The 23,375-nt window shown below is 42.6% G+C and overlaps 1 protein-coding gene across 10 annotated transcripts in view; it reads right to left on the bottom strand.

Moving 5' to 3' along the window:
- Window positions 1-23,375, bottom strand: part of SPATS2L (spermatogenesis associated serine rich 2 like) — a 173,449-nt gene that overhangs the window by 35,567 nt on the left and 114,507 nt on the right. For 9 of the 10 annotated variants that reach the window (XM_046018630.1, XM_046018621.1, XM_046018624.1 and 6 more), the window contains 4 exons: window positions 21,223-21,272; window positions 18,411-18,660; window positions 2,745-2,951; window positions 1,249-1,384 (listed from right to left, as the gene is read on the bottom strand). In XM_046018630.1, the coding sequence (XP_045874586.1) occupies window positions 1,249-1,384; window positions 2,745-2,951; window positions 18,411-18,660; window positions 21,223-21,240 (611 nt within the window). In that variant the 5' untranslated portion in view covers window positions 21,241-21,272. The remainder of the gene's footprint in view (window positions 1-1,248; window positions 1,385-2,744; window positions 2,952-18,410; window positions 18,661-21,222; window positions 21,273-23,375) is intronic. The other variant, XM_046018625.1, reaches the window with a different exon arrangement.

Below are 23,375 nucleotides of genomic sequence, written 5' to 3'. Positions count from 1 at the left end.
ATGGAGAGCCAGTGAGATACAGAGAACACTCGTGAGCCTAGGCACTGTGGATATGTTCTCCTTGTCTTTATATTTTTTTCTCTTTAGCACCCCGACTTTCCCTCAGGAAACCACAGCGCTTTAACTCTCAGTCTGTCGGATTCAGGTGGGGCTCACCTGACCACTAACTCTGTGGTGGGCACATGGCCCTGACCTGGCTAGTGGAGAGACTGTCCCTCTTGCCACAGTGACCGGTTTAGGGACAGATATGTGACCCAGCCCCGCCAATGCAAATTAGCGCTTGGACTTTTGCTGGAACTGTTGGAGACAAAGCTCTCTCTCAGATCACAGGGACTAAGGACTACGCAAGCCGGGAGCTGCTAGGGGGCCATCTTTGCTACCACATGGAGAGATCATACCTAAAAATCAAGCCAAGAATAAGCAGAGCCAGGAGACTGTAGGAGACGCGGAGAGAGGAAAGGAGGGAGAGAAGGAGAAAAGAAGGGGAAGGAGAGAGAAACTGAATTCTCAGAACACAATTTAGGCTTAGAACCGAATTTGCCCAAAGGAATGTTCTGGATTTTTCATGTACATCAGCCAGTAAACTATCCTTTGTCGTGAACTAGTGTGACTTGGGTTTCTGTCACGTGAGGCTGGAAGAGTCTTGATGGATTTCCTACGGATAATAACCTTCACCAGTAGAGACCTCATTTCAGTTGTGCACGTAAGCACATACACACAGCTCAAAGAAATGTCTCCCATCAACATCAGTTGCAGAGCAGGGCAGGGCAGGACCCAAACCATACCAGTGAACCATTCCTAAATTCCAGTCCTCAAAACACCCAAGGATGGGATTCCATCACTAAGCTTGCCCAAGATGTTTCTGAGTTTTGTTAAGGGAGTCTTACTTATTTTACAATGATAAGGCTGGAAAATATTTTTGTCTCAGTAGCATTCATGATATCAGCCTTCCAGGGATTTGTCAAAAATATCATTTGTTGAGGTTGTGTTCTACATCATTCATATACTTTAGGGCTAACTTCAAACTCCAGTGAATTATGTGTATCAGGTTTCTTCTTATTCAAACATTTTCCCTTCTTTTTTTATTCCCAAGATATAGGGCTCTGCCTGCAGGACTTAAAAAAATTTGCCAAGGAGTTGTTCTGTGATGTTTATGTATTAAATAAACAACATTTCCCATCAGATGCTTCTACCTGAAGGAACAGCTCAAGTGCCATAAGTTTACAGATTTTAAGTTGAATTACTCACCAGTTGTGTAATTCAGCAAAGGCAGCTTTGATCTTCTTCACTGAACTATCCACTTCCTCCTTGATCATGACACGATATCTCGTTAGAGACACAGTGCAGCGTTGCAAATCCTTCACCGATTTCTCAATGTTTGGGCCTAAAAATAATGTCATGGAAAAAATGTTAAATTGAACACTTAATCTTTTTACATCTGAGCTAAACAACGACAACAACAAAAGCAGTGATCTCCCCCTACCCCTAATAAAAAGAGAGAGATTTCTCTTTTGTTTCTCAATGGGGGAAAAAAAAAGTTCCGTCAAGAAGATGTTTGTGTGTTTATAGCCCAGAGTTGTAAAAATCCACAGTGGGCGACTGGTGTGGCCCCTGGGGCTGCTGGGATTTGACCAGGGGCTCCGAGGGTGGGCCATTTGGGGGACCCACGCCTCCTTTGTGCTTTGGAAAGAGGCTGTGGTCATGATGTTCTATTGCAAACTCCAGTTTCGTAGAATCTGGTATGTCTGAAGGCTGTTTGTGGGCTGCTGGCTCTCACCACTCAGCAGGGCTTTTGGATGAAGAAAAGGACACAGGGCTTGGGAGAGGGACAAATGAGCTCGAGAGAGGACGGAGCCCTGGTGCCAGGTACGCTGGCTCCCGCCCCAGCGGTCCCGAGCCAGGCCTGTAATTAGAGCCGCAGCACTTAGAGCTGCTCCAAGGCTGCCGGTCTCGCCTGATTTCCTGAAACCGTCACCAAGGTACACAGATAGGGCAGAGCAAATGGGCCGGTTGTACCGATCCCAACAAGGCCACGTTTCTTAGAAGAAAGAACTCTCCCTCCAGAGAAGTAAGAAAGTCTATCAAACCAAAGCCAAGGAAATCAGATACAACCGAGGCTGAATGCGAAGAATATCATGGATTTCATCCTCTGGGAACCAGAAAGGAAGCGATTTAGCCCCTTTCGTGTTTAATACCAGTTCAGTGTAAAGTATAACAAAGCTCAAAAACTAGTAAAAACATAGTGTGTCAAATACAAAATCCTCTTTCGGGGTTACAGTGTCTGCAAGTTCTAGCCCAGAACCGAGGTTCCGTGAGGAAAGTCGCATCTGAAGAAGACGGATCAGCCTCTAGATTCGTCTTCACTCAGGGCAAGGGAAGAACTTGCCGGCCAGGGAAGCAGGCAGCATTCCCTCTGCTAAAAGGGCTCCCGTGTTAACATTCACTTCATGAAACACGAGGGTAGAAAGCACTCGTGGTGCCGGTTTATCCACGCCTACGAAGAGTGGAATGACCACAGAGGGGCAGAGAAAGGAGAGATGATTCCTCGTCAACATTCGAGACCCTTGGTTCACATAGGAGGAATCACATCTACTTTTCAATCTATGTGGGTCACCGAGAGAAATGCAAATTACATGTGCATCTCTCTTCACTAAGCAGCATCCTTTTGGAACGTTCTAGCATTCTGGCACTTCTCCGGGTGTGCAAAATGTGTTGAATCATTTGTGCAAAAGAAATCACTTTACCTCTTTTCTTTGCCAGCTCATCTGGCTTTATTTCAAGATGAGCTGCGGGGGTATTGGACTTAACAGGAGATGTTTTTGCCTTAGGCTTGCTTGGGTTACCAGGCTGCTCAGCTGACCACTGTAGGCCATCTGACCTCTCTGGTGTTCCATGTATAGGTTTGGGGTTCCCATCTAAGGATAGTTTCTGTTGCAGAGGTCTGTTGCCTTCTGTAAGAAAACACCAAATAATGACTGTGAAGTGATACACTGAAAACACTGATGAGAAAGTGATGGGGAAATGCCAAGAGTTTTGTTTTTGTTTCCACGTTGGCAATAATGCCCTTCGTTGCAACCAGTGAAGAAACTGCTTTAATAGAATCTCTAGAAGATTTCAGGATATCCTAGAAATAGAGCCTTGCACTGGGAGTTGGAAGGCCCAGGTGGGCGTTTTGGCTCTGGTAGTTACTTATACGGTGGCCCTGGGCAAGCCACCTCACATCTCTGAGCCTTGGTTTCCTCACTCATGATGAAGGTTATTAGGAGATGAAGAGGTTTTTGGTTTTTTTTTTTTTCCCCCTCATTCAGTAAAGGTATAAGCATCTTTAAGTACGGTTTCATATTGAGGCTGTAAAACTGCAGCCTTCCTATCTCCAAGTGCTACAGTAATGTCTTGTGGTATTTTATTCTGAATTAATGGAGGCAGAAGAGTGATTGGAGATAGGGCAAGAATGAAGTGACAACAGGTACTATATCATTTCACTTAATTTACGGAGGGATTAAATCGGGAAACATAATATCTCTACTATATTTAAAATCGAGGGAGTCAAATTCTCTCTAGAGCTTTAATAGATGTGGCAATAAATTAGCAGCACATTGCTCTCAGCATCTTTTAAAGGTAGGTTTCTATTTAGTTATTGCTGGAGTGAATTAAATGGCACCTTAGTGGCCGGAAAAGGAAATGTATCACCCTTAACATCTTACTCAACTAGAGAGAGCTTTGGGTGTAAAAAAAGGGAAGCCAGTGTGCTACTGAAGGCCAGGTTCTTGGAGAAAGCTGAGTGTAGTATAGAGAGGGCGGGTGGGGATCCAGGATCCCATGTTCTGAGCCTGTGTCCTGGCGAGCCTGTAGGAATGACTCCAACGTTTCTGGCTGCCTGTGGCTCACACTCAAACAGAGCACAGCATTGTCTCTATGAACCCTAGCCCCTTTGCGCCCTGCCTCCCTTCTTTCTACTCCCAGGGTGTCTCATAAAAATTTACTGCATTATATTTGAACACAAGACTTATATGTCTGCCCCTCACCCCTGCCTTGAAAAGGCTAGAACTCCCTTGAAGTTTGATTCATTTCTGAAGCCCTGGTACTTGGGTCTGGCTCGATAGCTATCTGCGAAACTGTGACTGAATTAAAGTACTCTTAAAATGATTTCATAGGAAAATGAAGAGCCTTTCTTAAAATTTGCCACAAACATTATGGAGACTATACTTGGAAGGTGCAAAGGACTATCACCTGGGTCCTAGTCAGTCTGATTAAATTTAGACATTTACGACAAGTGTAAATTTGACTTTCATTGAATCCATCATTCATAACGTATACATCAAGAAAGCACGGGGCGGCTGGGTGGCTGTGTGTTGAGTGTCTGACTCCTGATTTCGGCTCAAGGTCATAATCTCAGGGTCATGAGACTGAGCCCTGCATCAGGCTCCATGCTGAGCAGGGAATGTGCTTGAATTCTCCCTCTCCCTCTGCCCCTTCCTGCCGTGCTTCCTCTCTCTAAAATAAATAAACAAATAAATCTTAAAAAAAAAAAAAAGAAAAAAGAAAGAAAACACAGCATACAGTTTATGGGCTGAATGATGAGTACTCTCTAAAGGGAAATTACAATACACAGTGAAATGTTCAACAAAGGTAGTGAACAAATTAAGTACTGAAAACAGCATTTCCTCCAGTGGTGAAACAGATTTAAATGGTAGGATGAGATTTTATCTTTAGGTATGCTGACGTGGAACTTTAGGGCAGAGGTTGTCAAGATTTAGTGGGGTCGAGCTCTCCCTTAGTACCTGTTAACAAACGCAGATTCCCAGACAACACCTCCAGGGATTCTGATTCAGCAGTGGGCCCAGGATCCTACCTGCCAGGTGGTTCTGCTGGGGTGAAGATGGATGGCCCACCCAGCTAAAGAAGCTCTACTGCTTAAGATGAAAAACTGATTTTTTTGATGAGTCAGTGAATGTTTTGTTAAAATAATGATTAAGTACAGGCTGAATCCAACTCACTCCCTCTCTAAATCATAGTGAAGATTCAATCTGGATGAAATATTATAAATTGAGAATGTAAAGTAGAGATTGCTGTGCACAGTGTAGTAAATTAGTCATATTCTTGAAAATAAGGGGGTTTATATTATAGCCTAATGGAAATAATGACCTTAGAATGAAGGGAAAGCATTATTCTGTTGGATGCATAAGAATTTTAAATGGAAGGCAAGCATGCAAATGAGCATGGGTTCATTAACCTAGAGCTGAAAATATTTTGTGTCTCAGAGAACTGGTATGTGGGCTATTGGTTCATTTCATCATTCATCCAACAAAAATTCATTGAGAAATACGAATAGCAGGGCTTTTTTTTTTTTTTTCGGGCTCTGAAAAGCCGTCTTATTGGTGGAAATCACTGCACACTGGAAAGATCTGAAATTCTCAAAGATGGCTTGGATATATTTGCACATTAGCTGTACAGATCTGTCTCCAAATATAGTAAAACTCTGGGGCGCTTTCAGAAGAAAGCTGGTGGAAGTTATTCAGCTACAACAGAGTTAGGCTCATCTTAACCACAAATCCTGGTATTTCTAGCAACAGAATAATGGGGGTTCTTTCCTGGATAGAGCGATTTCCCTCTAACATTATGGCCAGAAGTACCATCAGTTCTCTGTCTTTCTGGAATCTACTTATAAACTTCAACAGACTGCAGCTGACTCAGATTTGATTCCTATCTCTGTCCAATAAGGTGGCCACTAGCTACGCTCAACACTTGAAATATGGCTTGACTAAATTGAGATGTGCTGTAAGTGTAAAATATACACTGAGATTTGAAGTCTTCGTACAAAAAAAGGAATTAAAAATATTACTTCGATAATTTAAAAAATACTGATATGTCAAAATAATATTGTGTGTATTAAGTTAGAAAAAATGTATTAACCAATCTAATTTATCTGTTTCTTTTTACTTTTTTAATATGGCTACTAGGAATGTTATTTATTTATTTTGCTACTAGAAATTTTAAAATTATACATGTAGCTCACATTATATTTCTACTGGGTAGCACTACTATAAATCAGAAGGAGTATGAGATTATTGATCTAAAATCTGCCATCACTACTAATTTATGTTCTAGACTAAAAGATTTTAGTGAAATTTTAGTGGATTTTAGTGAAACCTTAAAATAGCCACTGCATTGCTACGTGAGAAAAGTGGTGACAGAGTTAGGATGTCTTGTTCAACAATGCTTGGTGTCTATTAAGTACATGATGACTACTGAACGAATGAATGAATGAATGAACGAATGAATCAGCATTACTCTGGTACTTTCCGCACCGGGGGCCTTCTTGTTATAGGAAGCCTAGTTTGATATGGGTCTCTGGCTGTATCTTTATCCAACATTCATCAAATACTTGAATCAAAGTAGTTATATCTTGGACACACCTCATCTGTCCAAATTTCAATAAATACTATACACATTTTAATTTATATACATTTTAATTTAATCCTAAAATGGCTCCTAGAAGGGTATATGTTTTTTAATTTAACTATTACCTGAGCCTTCCCTTTATTAAAAATACTTATCAAATCCCAACATAGATGGTATATATCTTCCTGAGTACCATTCTGATTTCTAACTCAACAGATACATATGGAGTGCCCAGTAAGTGCTAGCCCTGGCTTATTCATAGGAGATAAATGGGACAGTCTCACTGCCCTTAACAACTAATATGTAAGATGTGAAAAAGTAACAGACCATAGCAGTAAATCTGAGTTCACCTTTCCCCACTGAATTATGTTGGCACCTTTGTTGAAAATCAATTGACTATATATGTGTGGTCTATTTTTGGACTACATTCTATTCCACTGATGTAGTTGTCTATCCTCACCCCTAACACCACATTTTTTACTGCACCTACATAATGAGTCTTAATATCAGATAATATATGTCCTCCAACTTTGCTCTTCTTTTTTAGGATTGTTTTGGCTAACTTAGGTCCTTTGCATTTCAATGTAAATTGAAGAATCAGCTTATTTTTACAAAAACAATCAGTGTGTTTCTACAGAAAATTTGATGGGATTTTGATTGGGCTTGAGTTGAATCTCTAATTCAATTTGGAAATATTTAGTACCTTAACAATATTGCATACTTTGATCTTTGAACATGATACATCATGCCATTTATTTAGCTTCTCTTTAATTGGCTTCAGCACTGTTTTACAGTTCATAGTGTCTTGGGCATCTTTAGTTAAATTTATTCCTGGGTATTTTAGATGTCTTAGGCTATTGTATATAATGTTTTTAAAAACTTCATTTGCCAATTGTTGGCTGCCAGAATGCATATATACAACTGCCTTTTTATATATTTAGCTACCTTGCTAATTTCCTTTTTTTTTTTTGTCTTTGTAGGTTTTTAAAAATTTTTATGTAGGCAATAATGACATTTGTAAATACAGTCTAGCGTCTTTCTTTTTAGTCTTTCCTTGCCTTATTAAACTGGTTAGGAACCCTAGTACAATGCAGAATAATACAATCTTCATCTTAGGCAAACTGTATCCAATATTTATTATTAAATATGATATTAATGGTAGAGCAAGTTTTTCATATGTTTATTAGGAAATTCTCTGTATTCCTAGTTTTCTTATTCTGCCAAGTGATTTTATTTGGCCTCACTTATTGAGAAGATCATATTTTATTAGTATAGCAAATTATATTAATCGGTTTTGACCTGTTAAGCCAAAGTTACATTCTTGGGAAAAAGCACACTCGGTCATAGTGCATCATCTTTTTATAAAAAGATAAAATTGCTTACTCCAACCTGCTAATATTTTGTGGAATATTCTGCTTCTTCAATCATGAGTGATATTGTTCTGCTTCTAATGACTAATCTTTCTCTTCACTCTAGGTCATATTTGATTGCATCTTGTGTGGATTTATTTTACACAGCAAAACAGAAATTGTGGTGGTTGTTTTTGTTAACAGTACCAAAAAAAAAAAAAACCAAAAAACAAAACCAAAATCTTCATCTTGGGAGAAATAAAGGACTAGGATTCAGAGATTTTCATAATATATGTACAGTCATATATGTGTTCAGACTTGAAAGTTTCTGAAAACTCTTTTTTCTTGTTAGATTTTACTTTCCAGTGAAAGCTTTATGTATTTATAACCAGACTGAAGGAAGTATATATGGAATTCAAATCTAAGTTTAAGAAATGTGTTATATATAAGAGCAGGTCTAAAAAAATTATTTTAACCCATTAAGTTCCTATTATACACAGTAAAACACCGACTCCCATACATAGTAAAACTGTTGTCTGATGATTAATATAGTATTATGAAGTAGTTCTACTTAGAAAAAACTGGAAAGGAGGGGCACCTGGGTGGCTCTCAGTGGGTTGGGCCTCTGCCTTCAGCTAGGGTCATGTCCCAGGGTCTGGGATCGAGCCCCAAATCGGGCTCTCCACTCTGTGAGGAGCCTGCTTCCCCCCCTCTCTCTCCCTTCCTTTCTGCCTAGCTGTGATCTCTCTCTCTGTCAAATAAATAAATAAAATCTTCAAAAATAAATTAAAAAAAAAAAGAAAAAACTGGAAAGGAAACAAAGTCTAATTTTGTTATAAAATTCTGCCTAAATTTGCTAATGTCTGTTACTAAAAACGTGTTACATTCACTTAAAAGTAATTGTCAATATGTTAGTGTTTAATGATACCTGATAATAATAATAGTTCTTTGATCATAATCTTAGTGTTCTTAAGTACTCACAAAAAGAGAAATGCAAATGGAAATGAAACATCTTAAAGCGTACCATCGCCCTACTAATCAGTTTTACAAATAAAAACAATGTGATAAGCACAATCTTTCTGGACAGCAATATATTAAGAATTTCAGAAATATTCATACTCTTTGAACCTTAAAATACCATTTCTAAGAAAATATGCCAAGGAAATCATAGTTAAGATTTATACATAAGAAATGTTCACTAGAGCATTATTTACAAGAGCAAACAAACGGAAACAATCCACATGGACAATAGTTTGGGAATAATTAAAAATATGTCAAATTCATAAAAACACAAGGTGGCCACTAAAATCATGTTTTTAAAGAAACGAGGTAATGTTTATAATGTACCTTAAGTAAAAAGAATACAAAAGTTCACATGCAATCTAATAGGATATTTGCTTTTAAAAATCCCATACATCTGTGCAGTTAAGAAATTCTGAAATTAAATTTAATAGTGGTTGTTTTGGGGAGGTAGGATTTTTGATCCCTTAAAACTTACTTCATTTTTCAAATTTCTTCATTAGTATAAATTTCTTTTAAAATCAGAAATACAAAGTTCATAATTGTCTTTAAAAAGCAGCCTAGTGACTTAACAAGATTTAACCTACACTTCTTTACATATTATATCACTAATACTTCAACAGAAAAAGGCTCGGTTCTCTGAGCGCCTCTAATGTCCAGTTACTGTTTTAGGCCCCGGAACTACAAGCGTGATCAAAGACAGATGTGCTCTCAGTCTTTCCAGAACTTTCTGGGTGTTACAAAGACATATAAATCAAATGGCCACACAAACAAATGTGGAATTACAACTGTGATAAGTGTAATGAAAGAGAAGTGCATAGTGTTCTGAAATCTGCCACTGGCGTAGCTGACTTCATGCCAGTAATTCCCCAGCCATCACCTCCGGTCACTTGAAAGCCCATGAACTACCCAATCAGGTAAGGAGGCCAATCAGGACAGTCCAGCAAAGAAGGCTTTTGAGGCAGGAGGAAGCATCGTGTGCCAGTTACCAAGTTACTGTCTCTTGGTTCAAATCTCCCCTTCTTTGCCTCACTTTGTGCTGCTGGAGCTGGTGGTCCTGTTTTGCCTGCCGGCAGAATGTTAGCTTTAGTGGGGGAGGGCCGCAAGGCGACCATGCGGGGCTAAAAAGGGCAGGCATACCCCTCTCTTCCACGTCTTTGTTACGCTTGATCCTCATAGGAGCTCCCGGCCGCATCCCTGCCGCATTCTCTAGTTGCTCCAGTCCCCTGTGACTCTGAACAGTGCCAGTCTGCCTACGCCCTCTGGCACTGGTAACGTTCTACAGAACAGCCTGGTCCTGGCTCTGCAAGATTTTGTCGTTGTTTGGTCACCACAAGGCTGCGTGTTCCTCTGAGGACCACATACCTTTGACGGGATCAGAATCTCAGTCTTGGACTGGACGGCTCTTGATTGTCCAACCTTCCTGGAGACAGTAGCTGCTCTCTTGCGTGTCTGGATCCCTCAGAATCCTCATTTATCCCTTTCAGTAATTAACCACCTCCTGGTGTTTCTAGTGCTTTAGTAATTCTCTGTATTACCTTCCTCCCATTCAGATAAACTGTGGCTTCTGTCTCCAGACTTGAACCTGACTATACACGCAGCCAGCATGAGGGACTGAGAGAGGACCAGATGGCGGAGTAGAGACAATAGGAAAGAGTAGGCCATACAACGAGGCTGAAGCGACACACAGGGGCCAGATCATGCTGAGCCTGCAGGCCATGGTGAGACTTTTGGTTTTTATCTTAAGAGTTCAGAGTTGTGGTTTTGAAAAGATTTCAGGATACAGACTGACTTAGAGGGGAACCATGTAAATGCTAGGAAACTAATCAGCAGATCCCTATAGCAACACAAGCAAGAGAATGATGGCTTTGGTGGGAAGGTGCAGGTAGAGACAGTGAGAAATGGATGAATTCTAGGAATATTTGGAAAAGAAATCAACAGGACTTGTTGATGGATTGGATGTAGAAGGTGAGAGAGGAGAAGATGTCAGGACTGATGCCTAGATTTCTGGCTTGCACATTAAACAGAGAGTCAAGTTTGCTTTAAGCGCGTTGTTGAAGTGCTTTAAACTGTTAGAGTGAAAATGTCAAGTTTAAGAGCCTGGAAGACAGAGAGTTGCCTGGACTGGGAAGACGAACTTGTGAGCCAGCTTACATAATTAAAACTCGGCATGGTTGAAATGATCTAAGAAGATGGTATGGTTTTATATGAGGAAGGACTTGGAACCAACCAAGCCTTGTCAAGCTCTACTGGTTAACAGCCAAGTAGAGAACAGTTACCCTCAAAGGAAACAGAAGAGCAATGAAGATGGAGGGGAAATCAGGAGTGTCATGTCCCAGGCACTGAAAAGAAGACACAGAGCAGTTAGGGACAAAGTGATCAACAGCACTGAATGTTGCAGAAGGAAAAAAAGACGAAGGATTGAAAATGCCTGCTAGACTGAATACAGGGAAGCCATTGATTCACTTAGTGGGAGACGTGTCTTCGGCGTGACGGGGCTGGAAGGCACAATGAGTAGGTTGATAACCGAGAGGTAGAGGTGAAGACGTGGAGACAATGAGTAAAGATGATTCTTTCAGATGTTACAGAATGACGGTCTAGTGATGATGCCCCAAGAAAACTCTTCACAGGACATAATGGGTGCCCCCAGATCTGCATGTTCCACCATCCTTCTGTCACTGCTCGACAGCAGAATGAGCAGAGAGTCAGAGGAACCCGTAACTCTGAAACGGAGACCCGAACACATAGGTTTATTTCGAAGACACAGTGTCAGTCCGTTCTGCCTTCTCGTAACTTCTTTACCAAAGACAGATGGACTTTATTATTTCAAGTCCTACGAAACTTCATCAGGTCAGTGGGCAAAAGGCTCGTCACTTTTCAGATTGGAAAGAAACCTTTTGGTTTTATTTACATGACCTTTCCAGGTCTCATAGGTGATTAATACCTTTACAGGTTTATTTATATTAAAAGATAATAGATAATAGGGGCGCTGGGGTGGCTCACTGGGTTCAGTGTCTGCCTTCAGTGCAGGTCATGATCCTGGGGTCCTGGGATCAAGCCCCGCATCAGGCTCCCTGCTTGGCGGGGCATTTGCTTCTCCTTCTCCCTCTGTCTCTCCTTTCTTTCATGCTCTCTCTTTTTCTCAAATAGATAAATAAAATCTTAAAGAAAAGATAACAGATAATAAAGTCAATGCGCTCGCTAAGCGGTCAATGGCACAGGTGGACGGGTTCCCTTCATTTGTTTCACTGACTTATTTCACTGCACAACAGGCTCAATTCTCATTGCATTGGGATAGAGCCATATAAATCTGTTTGAAAATTTTTCTAAAAATTGGCTTTTCAGGGGCACCTGGGTGGCTCAGTGGGTTAAAGCCTCTGCCTTTGGCTCAGGTCATGATCCCAGGGTCCTGGGATCAAGCCCCACATCGGGCTCTCTGCTCAGCGGGGAGCCTGCTTCCCTTCCTCTCTCTCTGGCTGCCTCTCTGCCTACCTGTGATCTCTGTCTGTCAAATAAATAAATAAAATCTTAAAAAAAAAGATACTGTAATTATAAAAAAAAAAATAAAAAAATAAAAAAAAAAATAAAAATTGGCTTTTCGGGAGGCCTTTTGTTTTTTGCAAGGAGTGCATTCCATTCAATTAGATCTGCTTGTAACGGAAATCCCCTAACAAAGCACAGAGGGGAAGTTAGGAAGGTATCAGCTCTTGAGAGAGCAGTGGCCTTTTGTTTCTGCTGCAGGCTTGCAGCAAAAGGCGTTTTCAAATGAGAAGGGAATGGAGACAGCTCTGGATTTCACTCTACCCAGGTGACAGAAAAATACCCGAGGGGTTTTGCATTTCCTGTGCCCTGGTGTCACTACATCCTGTGTGTGTCTGTCTCTTTCTGCTGCTTCATTACCCAGAGAAAGGAAGCAGAGGTCCCGGTCCAGGAAGACGAGGTCGCAGGCCTCCCCTGGCGATGTTCTAGAACAGCTTGGACTCGGTGCTGCTGGGAGCCCAGGGGGCCGCTGAACAGCTCCCAACTGGGCCAGGAGCTAACCCTACCTATTCAGATGCTAAGATAATAATTAAGGAGGGGTGACAGTCACGATAAATGTACTTTAAAGTGTAAACTTTCAAAAATGCATGTTCTTAGATCAGTACCCAAGATCAACTGTAGAGATGAATAAAGTGCGGCATCTTTAATTTTAAAAAAGGGTAAAAATCTATGGTTATAAGTCTGCGAGGGTTTCAGCTCAAGTCCTTAATTAAGGTTTAAATAAAACATGGGCTGCTCAGGCCACGGCAAGCTGGCGTGAGAAAACGCGCTTCGGGGCGTCTGGGCCTCGGGCCCCCGTGTCTCCTCTTCAATCACTGCCTGACATTAGGGCTTTCTCTCATGTCGCTGCGCACGCCCTCCACCCCTGGCCTGGTCTCTCTCCTGCTCACTGTCCCCACCGCATTTATGACAATCCAGAATTCTCTCGGTAACTTGGCTGTGCTCTGGTTTAGCAGGTATCTCTTCTCCCTTCAAACATGCACACAAACCCCACGAGGGCAGAGACAGTGATGTCCTATACACGTCCTCTAGAAGAATTCCTGGCCTACAGCAGGGCGCGTAAAAAGGCTCACGAGGCAGATAAACGATTTGTGGCTTTACTCCATGCCACATGCTGCGCGAATCACCACCGCTGCTGCCCACATGCTCTTGTAAAGTGAAGTTCCATTTTGCAGGTGAAGTCACTGAGACGCAGCCTGGTTAACCTGTGCGGGGTCACACACCTAGTAAGCGACCAGGCCAAGACCTGAATCCAAACACCCCCAGGGCTAAAGCCTGGTTCTTCGCTACAGTCTGACACCGCTTCCGTTTGCGAGCGGGCTCTGCTGAAATCCTGGAACATATACACTTGGCTTTACTGTTAACGTTCTAGGCAAGCTGCTTTCATCTTGTTGCTCTTTTCTAATCCTCTGGTCCAATATAGGGCTTAGAGAAGCCGGGGAGATAATCTTGAGGCTAGGATCAACAGCAGCATAAAAAAAAAAAACAAAAAAAACAAACAAACCTGGTTGAAAATCTTATAGGGAACCTCACAGCATAAAAATACTGTGAAATAGTCTGGTGAGATATGTGTGTGTGTGTGTGTGTGTGTGTGTGTGTTTAACAAGGAGCACAGATTAGAGACAGCAGCTAACTTTTTGAAAATAACAGGACCCTTTCTGTCACCTTTGCTTCAGTTCCCTCTGAGAATGAGAAAGCAGTTCTGCGCCAGGCCCACGGCAAAACAGAGAATCCGCATTGTCCGGGCAAAAACGACGGGGCTGCTCCTGGTCTCGGATACAAACCTCCCGGTTTGTGGAGGTCCGTGAACCCAGCGTGGAGCCTTCTGTTGGAGACAGGTAACAAGTAACGGGAGCTGGGTCCCTGGGACACACAGCAAGATGAAGGGAAGCCCGTGAGCCAGCAAGACAGGCTGTAGCCAAGGAAAGCCCCGCCCCAAAGTTTCTGTCACCGGAGCCAGTTGATGGCCGGTAATCTTGCTCCTTTCCTATTCAGTGGGAATTGTGTCCAGTGGGAGGAGGATGACAGAGAAATCCCAAGTCCTGTTCAGGCCTACACGGTGATAAGCACCTAAAAATTTCAGCAACCCGGAGCCGTGGGGAAAGTAGAGCAGGAAGAATACTTAGGAAACTCGAGCCCCTAAAGTCATAATGTGCTTTAGACATTTAGATGGGCCTCAGTATTAAAAACGATCCTTGGCATTACTTTTGGTAAAAATAAATCTTAATCTACTCCTTGTCTGACTTTGTACTTGGACGCAGAATGATCTTGATTGGATTATGTAAAAGATCTAATTTGAGCTGTTATTAAAAATTCTGAAATACAGAAAAAAAAACCTACTCCACGGCTTAAAGAAGTAATTTTGTACTAAGTTTAAATCAAGCTCCCAAACTTCTAAGCCACAGGCTGACAGCGTTGTCCCACACGACGGTGCTATATTTACAGCCTGAAATGATGATATTTTGGTGGCGGGTTTTCATGTAGGAAGTCACACCAACACCCCTGGACCACCTGGATACATCTTCGAGCTCACTTCTCCCCTCCCAGAAGATGATTCTGTTTAAAATTTTTTAAAAAGAGAGAGATCTTGAGTGTTCAAGGTGTTATAAAAAGATAAAACATGCGCTGCACGTGTTCACAGCCCGCTGCTCAGCTGGGCCATCGGGGCAAGCTTCCCTGAGCCAGTTTCATTATTGGAGAGATTGATAAACCCTCCACTGCCAAGCAGCCTAGAGATTCCGCTTCCGCGCATACTTCGAACCCACTCAAGTACAGAATATCATTATATGGCTTTGTTATGATCCCCTTTTCCTAATTTTTCAATTACACATCTTTTCGGAGTCGGGGAGCCGTGGTTTCAGCCGCAGCTCTCCAATGCATGCATTAAATCGCACAGACCTGAGTCAGGCTTTCACAAAGCAGTAGGAGTTACCCCAGGGGGTGTGGGCTCTCTTCATGTCTTCTCAACCCAGGGCGGGGGCGTGGGTAGGGGGCTTTGGCTTCCTCAGCAGTTCAATGAGGGGATGGTGTTAAAGGGTCACTGCCCAGCTTTCCAGTTCCAAGGCTCTGCTCATAATGGGCTGCAGAACGTCCAAGACCTAACACTCGTCTGTGAAATACCTGGTTCGAGGCCTTGGGGTTGCTGACGGATCGGATGGGCATTTCAAAGCCGTTTCCCAGTCTCGGCACCACCCTCCTGGTGAACTTCCACTGTCTTTGGGAAGGAAAACCTAACCAGTTACAAACTCATTTTTAAATGTATGATCATAGCACATGAGCCATTGATGAGTTAATGGTCAACCAGGAGGACTCCCTTCCTTTTGCAAAAATATCTAATGACCTTCCAAGATCATCATTTATTCTTTAACAGGAAAACTGACGTGAGGCATGGATTTGTACTGAACCAGCAACATTAACAGGCAATACTGACGTATTTTTGACGCCTTCGTGCCGAACATAACAAAACCAAAAGGATCCCGGGATGGCTTTTTGTGCAATAAAGGAGGCTTCACAGAAAGTTTCACGTCAGAGTCGACAAAAGCCGCCTCATACAGAGAACTCCTCTAGTGGGTACTTAACTTTCAAGGCAGCTAGCCACTGTGACGTGAAGCGCTTCAATACCGAATTTGTCCTAATGTCATATACTCGACAGAGCTACCGAAATTGTTTTAGGAAAGAAGGTATAAATTATAAGTAAATGAACGAATATACGTGCTAGGCTTTTAGTCTATGATTGATATCAAAACGGCAACTTGGGTAATTAGATTTTGAAAGTAATTCATGGGAAAGCAATAACCAGCCAGGTTGGTAATCTGCCACCCAATTATTTCATTTCTTTCTCCTGCCCTTACTATAAATCAAAACATTCTCAAAATCGTAGGCATGGTAAAAACTGAATTTAAGAATTCCTGGAAAATTTAGATTCCAAATGGAAATGAGCTGTTGTTGTTTGTTTGGTTTTAAGGAAGCGCTGTTCAGGGAGGCTCTCCTGATTTTCTGCTCGCTGTCAATCGAGTTGGTAGGTAATGTGTTTGTGGAAGAAAATCAGTGCTTGTGAGCAAGCTACAAACATCCTAGCGCGTTACACAGCCCGTGAGTTATTTAATGCTTCCCCACCGGAGCCCTGGTTTGGTACACGTCAGCGTGAGATGGTCTGTTTGCATTTGTCTCTTTTGCCAGACTCAGTTCATCCTGGCAGGGCCCCTCTTGATCATTTTTGGCTGATCAGAGGATAGCACTGCCCCACAGACCGCAGAGGGTGTGGAGTCCTGTCCTTTCTACTTCGTTTTAACCCTCCAAATGCCCTCTACCACCTCAAGGCTATGGGGTCCTTCAAAAACCGTGACTCCCACGAAGCTTCCCCGGATCACTCACAGATGTAGCTAGCCCCTCTCCTCCCCGAAGTGTAAACTCGGCCCTCTGTTCGGGAATAACAGAAAGCAACTCCCTCAGAGCCTCAAGTGTACCATATCATTCTGGGAATTTCCAGGGCAGAACAGCACAGGGCTTAGCCTGTAAGTGGGGTTCAGAGAGTTGCTGAGTCAATCAGCGCAAGATTCTGTAACTAGAAGAAGGACGTCAGGGATTACCCGGTGGTGGGGTCCTGACTACGGGATCTGCCAGGCGTTTGGAATTAGGAGGCATTTTTAAAAAATGTGTGTGTGGGGGAAGGGGTCTACACCTATAGTTGGTGACTTACTGTCACAGGAATCCTGCACAACAAAGCACCGCCTTGTGTCCCGAACTTTCTCAGGTCCACTTGGATGCTTTACATATACATACAAAGAAGTTTTTGTACAAGCCTCCTATGGATTTCCAGGATTTAATATGGGATAAATTAAGAAAAGACAGAACTTTATGGTGTGTGGAACTGACCAAAAGCTTTGCACCATTTGGAAAGTTGCACAGCCAATGACACGTGGTCATGGGATCTGCCTTGACAACCAGCGTCCCCGTGTCAGCCTGCCTTTGTAGTAGCTGCTTCCAGAGTGATTCTAGGTCTGTATACAAACATGTTTATTTCGTTCTTGCTTCACGTGTCAAATATCAAAAACACACTGTCCACAGTGTCTTGTTGACCATTGTTTTCTTTTAAGTGCAAAGTGATTCATTTTAAGTGGGTGTGAATATCTGACCATTTTATAAAAGTTTTCTAGTTTAGCTGTTCCCGATTTCTTATATTTTTTGCTTTACTGAAGTTCCATTTCTAGATAGACAACATTATCTCTGATTTTTGTTTTAGGATTTGTTATGAAAGTGGAGCATTCTGTTAGAGAGTGCTGAGACCACTGATCTAGTACATTCTAGTATGGTGTCCTTATTTTACAGAAAGGAAATGGGACACTAGAGATGAAATGACACACCCGAGGTCATACATTTGATTAAAAAGTAGCCTTCTGTAGATTAATTGAGATATAGTTCTAGCACAAATAATTATCATTCCAGATTCTAACACCCTGGAACAGTACGTTCTGTCATTAATATGAAATACCAGCAGTTAAAATTTGATCTAACCTTTAATAACATTTGCTGTTATCAATTATTCCTCCCTTATCCCAGCAAAGGTGTCTTGAAAGAAAATTTCTTTTTTCTCTTTTTTTTTTTTAAATATTTTATTTATTTGAGACAGACAGACAGAAAGAGAGAGAGAGAGGGCACAAGCATGGAGAAGAGCAGGCAGAGGGAGAGGGAGAAGCAGACTCCCCGCCGAGCAGGGAGCCTGATACGGGACTCGATCCCAGGATACTAGGACCATGACCTGAGCTGAAGGCAGACGCTCAACGAACTGAGCCACCCAGGTGCCCTGAAAGAAAATTTCTTTTAACTGAGATTTCTGTTTTCCTGATGATCCTAATACAGACTAGAACTATGTCCTTTGGCCAAAATTATCCTTTGATTTAGTGCAGGGCTACACTGAGCTTTCTCCTTCGGCCCCGTAACATCCCCTCGCCCTATTCCTGCAGAAGATGTTTGAGTCCTTGTTGGAAGAAGCCTCTTCTCTTCCAACAGCAACAGAGCGGCCACCACTGCCTCTGTGGGTTCCCTCTGCCTCCTTCTCTTCTGGGTCTTCCTAAGCAACTTTATATAAGAATTACTGACCTGTGACCCCACGGAGCGCCTTTGAAGGTTCCTCAAGTATCGAGATCTTTTTCTCACGAGGGACAAGGACCGGCTTTTCGCTGGCGGAATCTGTGGACGAGTTGTCTTTCTCACAGCCATTCACGTGGCCGTTTTGTATCTGGGGCGGCAGTGGCTGCGGGGGCCCGGCCTCGGGCCTCTCTGCCTTGTCCTTAGTAGCATCTTTATTGCCTTGATGCTGCTTGGACTTGCTTCTTTTTCTTTTGTTGTTCTAGAAAGAGAAACAAATGAGAAGTTAATATTATTCTGCTCAGGCCCTTGAGTTAGAAGGTGAACCTGAGAGATCAAAATAAAATGTGTTGACGTATTTGTTCTCTGGCCCTTCTAATCGAATGTGGGGAAACACCTACATCTTTACTGACCACCCACGTGGATATAAGTCTCTTTTTTTCTCACAGGAAGTTGTGTAAATTTTTAATGCATGGACACAGTAAACAAAAGAAGTTCCCTTAGAAGGGAAAAACAGCAGGGGATGGCTTAAAAGCTGAAATATTATTTGAGCAAACGGAAGCCTGATGTATGTGAAGGGGAATATAGTAAAACCTTGTAGGAACTGCTTTGAAATAGCCTGAATTCAGACAGCGCCATTGGAGAAGCGCTCACGTTTCTTACAGAGATGATGGTGGCGGGTGGGAGGCGAGGAGGACTCTGGGGTGCTGGTCGTCTGAGGGAGGACAGGAGCTTGAGGGGGACAATCCATAGGAAAAGGCCACAAGGCCTTGCAAAATGAGGAAGTGGAAGGCACGTCCCAAAGTCCAAGCTGGGTCTTTGAGCTAAGCCCGGATCAGCCAGGAGATTTCTGGGAGGGCTGCCCCTGTGCACGAGTGCAAGGCGGCCACGATCCCATGGTCATCCCCGGGAGCACTCCAACCGGGGCACACAACTGCGATAAAGTCAGGCCAAGCCGCTCTGCGTCCACCCTGGATTTGGACTGCGCAGCTGGAATCCTGGACCTCTCAGCGGCTAGTCAAACAGCATGACCAGGCTTCACTTTACACCCAATCCTGCATTTTAGCCCATCAAAATTGTTTTGGACCCTGATGATCACGATATGGCAGGTTTTACTGTCCCTCTCCTAAAATGCCCTAAAGGTCAATACATAATAACAGATAGGAAATTAAGAAGATGTGCCCAATTCTGCGGAACGTTTTCCTTGACTTCGGTTCTGTACTCACAGGGAGCTCCATATAGTTAACATTCAGGCTTGACCCCTCAGCCCAGACCCTGTCCCCGCCCCCGCTGCAGCAGGGAGCTCCCCGCTGGACACCAGCCTGGCTTTGTTCTCCAGCACATTTGAAAAGGAAAAAAATGAAAGGGAACTGTTTTCTCTTAATTCTCCTCCCCACTCCTCTTCTTTCCTTTTGAAACCACAATCACAGCCCCGAGGGAGGGCTCCTCCAGCCGAGAGAAGCCATTCCCAGGATGAAGGGGAGGGCTGGCTGCCCAAATTCCCACCCAGGCTCTGTGTCTGCTGGGCCGGGGAGACCGTTTTCCCAATGAACCTCTAAGATGCGGACTCAGTAGTGAGCAGAGTCTGCAGCCGCTGTCTGCTCCGATTCCCGTCAGAGAAACTTGCTACCTCAACCACACATCTGACATTTTTCCACGGACGTGTAAATACTGCCTTTCTATCACTTGCGAATCGTCACCTGGCACAGACTTCAGGGAAGCCATGAATCGAGCTAAGCAGAGATTGTCAAAGAGGCTGACTCGCGAAGGTAAAAAAAAAAAAGAAAGAAAGAAAAAGAAATCTGGTAATTCTTCCTATTTCCATGAATCTAGGGGGTGAAAGAAAGAGGAAGGGTAATTTCAGTCATCTCAAGATTTTAGGAAAGTAATGCTGCTTTCTGTTTGCTTACAACCTGTTTTGTAGGCCTGCGATCTTCCCTCGGTGGGGAAGCATGGACTGGCCTGTTATATTGTGGGATACCCAAAACACAAGGCCCGACGGCGAAATAACGGGCGTGGGGGGAGCAATTACTTTGAAAGGAGAATTGGACTTTTTGTGAAAGTCATCCAGCAGGTCGCAGGCCCCAAACAAGGGCGGCACACCTTATGGGAGCTGGTGAGCTTCTTTAGATGCTCACAGATCAGACAGGCCCGGGCTGGACCCCGAGGGCCATGGGGTTCCGGGGCACACCTCACGTGCGCCCGGAAGCCCCACTCCTTGTCACTAGCCAAGGGAGCAAAATGACCCGAACTGGGCAGAGTAAAACCTCCTTATCTGTGCTCTGGAAGAGAGAATTTTCAAGAAGGGAAAACAGGTCCCTAACTTACTATGACTTCAAGGTATTTTCTTTCTTCTTTTGTTAAGGATCAAATTTAGAACTCGGCAAAAAAGAAAAAAAGAATGTATCTCAGGGCAGCCTGAGGCAGATTCTTACAGTTGGAAGAACATGCGAAAATATATTTAGAGCTTTTCAAGTATCTTTAAAACACTCCCTAATTTTTTCCTTTGTGCTACGGAATATGTTCAGGCAAGTTAACGTCTTGAATCCTTTGAATTCCCCGGCTGGGCTCCCCTTAATACTTGAAAAAAGAAATCGGGGACTTCTACGGCACACCTGGTAGTTCAAAACACTCGAGCAGAAAACAAGGGCCTTAGGAGTGAGGCTGGCTGGGAACTGAAGAGAGCCTTGAAACTGCAAACCTTCTGCTTGTACATTATCGACCTACTGGAAGAGGCATACAATTGGTAACCTTGTTTAAATCGTAACAACCATAAAGGTTTTGACTAGAGATGTTATCAATTTACAATCGATATTCATCTTACCTTCTTTTTCCCCGTCATATTCCATTCTTTTAGAACTTGGACTGCACTGCCTAGACAAAGACAAAGAATCTTCAACACGGATTCACATAATAAAACACCGCACAAAATTCACCTCTGTCTTTCCACCCTGGCAGCGATTTTTTTTTTTTTTTGGCTTTTCAATTTGTTTTGATACATCCTACCTTAATAAAAATGCCAGTTTCATTTTTTATTTCCAGATTTTCATTTAATTCACTGCATGATCTTGGTTTTATCAAAGTATTAAAGCCCCACTCCATGAAGCTTACCTTTTTATCATTACGCTGTCTTACAGAAAATGAAATACATATCGAGAATGTTCTGTCAGCTGTGTTGCTATAGGTGAAATTAAAATTGTTCTGTTTGATATATGAATCAAAATACCTGTAATCTTCCAGACCAAACATGGATTTTGAATATTATTAACCAAGTGAATCGAGGCTTTTTGTGTGGCCATTCCTGCCCTTTCCCTGCCTTTCACCCACTACAGTCCCAGCTTGCAGCGCGGTAAGGAGGACAGATTATCTGATGTTGGTTTCGCTCTAGTCACCTCGCAAAGGGATGGGATGGGCTCTTCAGAAGGAAGACAAAAAAGTAGTTCGTCCAATGACAAGCTGATCCCAGGTTTTCACTTTCATATGTGAAACTTATGTTCACATACGTATGTGGCCATGCACAGGCTCAGAGAGGAAAAGCCTAACCTGATTAAGTCGTAAAATATTTTTAAAGACTGATCAGCTATGGTCACTGTCTCCACATGGCCTAACGAATTCTCCGCTCCTTCCAACTGGGCGGGGCGTCATTTCAACACTAAGTTATTGGTAATGAGTACATGGGTTGTTTTCATATAAATAGGTACTTCTTTTTTTTTTTTTAAAGATTTTATTTATATGACAGACAGAGATCACAAGGAGGCAGAGAGGCAGGCAGGGGGGGAGGGGAGCAGGCTCCCTGCTGAGCAGCAGCGGGGGAGGGGAGCAGGCTCCCTGCTGAGCAGAGAGCCTGATGCAGGGCTGGCTCCATCCCAGGACCCTGAGATCATGACCCGAGCCAAAGGCAGAGGCTTAACCCACTGAGTCACCCAGGCGCCCCTAAATAGGTGCTTCTAAAAGAGTAGCTCTTAAATGTATTCTTTTAACAATTTTAAGCCTTCTCGCACAATCTCATTATACTAATAGTTCTCTACGATGAGTGTGTTGGCTAAACAAAGATGAACTTCAGGCTGGTCTTTATAACAAATTTCAAATTAGTAGAGTCCCAATTATTGAGTCCACTGTCACTGTTAGACAAGCAGAAGGCCGTATTGCTTTAACTAACGTTTTAACAGGCTAATTATTCCTATCTATTCGAAGTTTCCGATTCAATGCCCCCTCTTAGGCTTTCTGAGTTACATGTACTTGAAATGATACGACAGCACTTAAAAGTAAGCTATAATTCAGACTTTTTATTAACTGAGCTGGTCTCGCTCTCATTTGCCCAGAGAATTAATGTTTCACCATATTTTCCTTTTGGAAAAGGAAAGTCACTTTCATTAGGCTTCTCGGTTAGTCAATCCAGGCTAATCATCATTAGGGTACTTCGTTCTTACAGCTACACTTCAGTTTTCCAAGTAAAATTAAATTTTAAGAAAGTGTCAAGTACTGTTCCTTTTAATCAGAGAAAGGAGGTGAGTTATTTACTGCTTGAAGTGCAATATTCAATTATTCCCCAAATTTTCCTATTTTGCCCATTTCCTATTCTATTTGCAATTTGGACAATGAGCTTTTAGACAGTAAATCTGAAGGAGAAATACTCATGTTCACAGCAAATTTTGAAACTGTTATTACTAGATTTTAATTATACTGAAACTGCTCAAAGCTTTTGAAGCCACTTGGAAATAGTGCTTTTAATATGCCTCATTAGTGATTCCTAACAAATCTTTTTGAATCTCAGTGGTTCTTAAACAAGTTTTCCAACTGGTCCCCAACCAAAGTGATACGAGGTTTCTCAGCAATCAATGAGTTACTCTAACGAGATCTCAGCACTGACGAGGTGACAATTTCAAGGACAAGCAAGGTGTGTTACTTAGATACAAATGGGTCTGGTGACATTCTTTTAGTTCCTGGACATCTGTGCGTTTCATCAGGGCCACTTTG

This window comes from Meles meles, chromosome 9 (assembly GCF_922984935.1).
Source record: "Meles meles chromosome 9, mMelMel3.1 paternal haplotype, whole genome shotgun sequence".
Taxonomy (NCBI): Eukaryota; Metazoa; Chordata; class Mammalia; order Carnivora; family Mustelidae; genus Meles; species Meles meles.
The sequence above is the reverse complement of the archived record's forward strand: the minus strand, read 5'-3'. Positions and strand labels throughout refer to the sequence as shown.